General features: G+C 32.4%; 1 protein-coding gene across 2 annotated transcripts in view; it reads left to right on the top strand.

The window, feature by feature from the left end:
- The first annotated feature begins 307 nt into the window (after positions 1-307).
- The window catches only part of LOC106467782 (gamma-interferon-inducible lysosomal thiol reductase-like), a 12,905-nt gene continuing 9,334 nt past the window's right edge, over positions 308-3,878 (top strand). Inside the window, exon 1 of one of the 2 annotated variants that reach the window (XM_022395970.1) lies at positions 308-465. In XM_022395970.1, the coding sequence (XP_022251678.1) occupies positions 397-465 (69 nt within the window). In that variant the 5' untranslated portion in view covers positions 308-396. The remainder of the gene's footprint in view (positions 466-3,878) is intronic. The other variant, XM_013928158.2, reaches the window with a different exon arrangement.

Here is a 3,878-nt window from a genome sequence, read left to right on the forward strand (position 1 = left end):
ATCTTCGAATAAACTTAGAAATTAGCAGCAATCTCTCCTGGTGAGTCAGAAGTACGTTTGCGAAATTAGAATGTGTTAAAATCTGGGATTCAGTTCCTCGAGCGCAGATAGCACATTGTGTAGCTTTACACTGAAAAACAACAAAACTTCAAACTCGAGCTACAGTAACAATTCTTGTTCAGGTTTGGTCAACATTAAAGTATGGGTGTGATTCCCAGTTGTTTTTTTTCTACACGACTTCTGAGAAAACACCAGATTGTCTCAAGGACAAACCTATCACCGGATGGGAACTTTCATGCACGTGATAGAACCACAACTATGACATTGCCAAGCCCAGCTAAAGGTTGATAAAAGATATTTAAGTAAATTTTCTACCTTGGTAACCGCACTGCAAAGATGTTAAATAGGTTTGATTCAATATTTGTAGTGTTGCTTTTGTGGACTGTTTATGCAGAGACTGAAAAGGTAATTTGTGTTTGAAATAGTTTTAACTTGTCCAATGTTTTCAGTTTACTGTATAGTTTTTACTAAACAGAAAACGAACACTGTGTATGACAATCTGTGTCTGGCATGAGCAGTTTTTAATTTGTATTTATGACAAATCTACTAAGACTTTCTTCCGCAGTTCTAATTTTGAAGTACAGACCAAAAGGAAGGTAGCCAATCAACAGAACCCTACCACCCACTGTCTATGAGAAGGGATTAGTTGTCACTCTTATAACGCACCACAGCTTAAAATACTATGATTATTTTGTTGTGATTTGAAGCCAACTCTGCAATCCAGAGCTCTTCCTCAGGACCCACCATGAACAACACGGTTGTGTTTCACATATTATTACATAAATATCTTAAATTGCATGTGTGTGTACAGAAATATGTTACAACCATGCGGTAGTTTATATACTTATGATCAAAATATCACTACTATCTCAAAAGGTATGTTACATAGAGAAAAGTTAATCATTTACTGGATACAGTGTGAAATTAAAATAAACTGAACAAATATTTGAAAAAATGAATGTTTAAAACTTTTCACTAATACGCAAGAAATATATTATACTGAAAATATTTTAATGTCACTAATTATTATTAACAAGCTTTTATTGAAGATGTTTAGCAGTTCTGCTGGTATAAGTTATTACAGAAGTACAAGCATGTCATAAACTTTTAACTAGTTATTCAAAACGTTCCCGTTAAAGTTACATAGGTGGTTTCACGTGTTGTGTCATTCCCTGAGGGAGATTGGTGAAAATGGGACCAACGTTTCGCCAGTTATAAATGGACACACACACGCAGAGACTTCTCACAAATAATGGTTTAGATTTTATGATGTTATAAACTTTTAACTAGTTATTCAAAACGTTCCCGTTAAAGTTACATAGTGGTTTCACATGTTGTGTCATTCCCAGAGGGAGATTGGTGAAAATGGGACCAACGGTTCGCCAGTTATAAATGGACACACACGCGCAGAGACTTCTCAGAAATAATGGTTTAGATAATGTTGATATTCAAGATGCATACAGAATGTCCGGAAATTATATTAACAGTTTCCTGAACTTAAATAAATAAAATTATTTACATAATTTTCAGACACGCTGCTCTTAAGACGAAATATCCCCTTTATTTATAGTACTTATATTTCAACTTAAAAATGTATTTTCAATTTAGAAAATCTTTCTCATCAGTCAAAATAATGCTTTTTTTGTTAAATGTAAAAGCCTTTTGTTTTATCAGTTTTTAAAACAAAACCAGCATAAATAAGTACAGTACCTGGCATAACTAAAACTAAAGATACACAAATAAACTATTTAAACTTACCAAGTGCGATCAGATAGTCAATATTTTTTGTAAGATATTAACAACAATAAAAATATATGTTTCATCGAAAGATAACATATTGCCAAAACTTAAAAATATTTTGAAAAGTTAAACATTAACCAAATATATGCTTCCCGGTGCCTTATAACGCTAAAAACCGGGTCTCGGTAATCGTGATTGGCACAGCAGAAATAACCCCTTTGTAGTTTTGCGCTTAACAACAAACAAAAATGGCAACTATATATAATAAAATACTACCTGAAGCTACCAGTAAAGAACCTAATTATAGCTAGTAACTACCTACACCTTTAACCCATGTCACATGAGATGGCAGTTCTCTAACATGTTAACTTTACAATCAACTGAAAATTTGTTATGTTTAATCCATTCATAAGCTATTTGATGTTTCACATTACTAACCTAACCTTTACTAAAAACGAAAAACTTGTCAAGATGTGTAATCCATTCATAAGCTATTTGATGTTTTACATTACTAACCTAACCTTTACTAAAGACTGAAAACTTGTCAGGATGTGTAATCCATTCATAAACTACTTGATGTTTTACAATATTAACCTAACCTTTACTAAAACTGAAAACTTGTCAGGATGTTTAATTCATTCATAAGCTATTTGATGTTTTACATTACTAACCTAATTTTTATTAAAAACTGAAAACTTGTCAGGATGTGTAATCCATTCATAAGCAATTTGATGTTTTAAATTACTAACCTAACCTAACCTTTATTATCAACTGAAATCTTTAGTAAGGAAGCATATTATGTTAATATAATAACAAGTAGTCATACAACGATTGATAAGCATAATGAAGTTATTGTATGTTTCATCATGAATAAATCACTTAATTATGTTTATAAATCGTTGTTTTACATCAGAATATTATCGGTGTTTCGTCGTGTTTTGCGCCACCTGAGACCATTTTACATCCTGCCTTGACGATTTGTTAATTTCCTGTTAAATGCTAGACGAATCACATCACGAAATTAGGACTCAAACACTTCGCAGTAATTACACTAACTCTACTTCTCTCTTCAAGGCCATGTCCATAAATGTAACACTTGTAGCATTTATTGCTTTTTTGCCACTTATCTTAATTTAATTGTGTAACAGTTCTACACTTCACAAACAATTCATCGACAAATCATCAGTTTTCACTAGACATAAATACCCTTTAAATAGACTTTTGATATCTTAATTTAAATGACATTATTAAGATCTAGCTACAAGTGGCCTCTTTTTGTAAGATAACCCTGGATATTGTTGTATTGTATCGTGTATTTTTAAGCGAGAAGAAAATCCATGAGTTGCTGTATTATGTAAAGAATAATAATTGTAAAGTGTTTCTTGAATGTTGAAAAAAGTAGAGCAACGTAGTCTTGTTGGTTTAGACGTTAGAGGGTTTTGATATTCACCGATAAAATCGAATACAGTGTTTTGGCAGCTTCTATTATCAGGTTATTTTATGTGGTTGTAAATAAACTTACGGGTGTTTTTTTATTATTTCTGGGTATGCTATATTTTGCGGTTGAGTTTTCATTTGTCCAATTGTTATGTCAGATTGTCATTTTGTAGTTTCTTTCATTTGTCGCTATCTTTGTTAATTTTGTGTTGTTTCTTTGAGTGAGATGTTTGTTTACTGTGTAGTTTCTTTCCATGTGTTGTGTATGTTTCTGTAGTTTGGTTATCATGTTGTATCTTGTTTTAATTTCTTTGTAATTTGCCGTGTGCTATTATTTACAATTACAGTTTTGTTTTTTATCGTGCAAATTGAGTTATGGTGATCTCCACCGTAACCCACAGATTTACAGGCTGTTGTAATATGTCCGCATCATTGGCAATTAAAACATTGTGTCACGACAACAGCTGGCGTTTTACTTTCTTCTATCTGGAATTTCTGATAACAGATAAAAGCACTGTTACGACAGCGGAAGTCACGTGGCGATAGTAACACGCCATTGACTTCTAGAAATATCCTGTTCCTTCATGAATGCTCTAGCGTTTACTAGATATGTGTTAGTCTTGTTTATATAAGACGGTCAC

This window comes from Limulus polyphemus, unplaced genomic scaffold, assembly GCF_000517525.1.
Source record: "Limulus polyphemus unplaced genomic scaffold, Limulus_polyphemus-2.1.2 Scaffold2737, whole genome shotgun sequence".
Classification (NCBI taxonomy): Eukaryota; Metazoa; Arthropoda; class Merostomata; order Xiphosura; family Limulidae; genus Limulus; species Limulus polyphemus.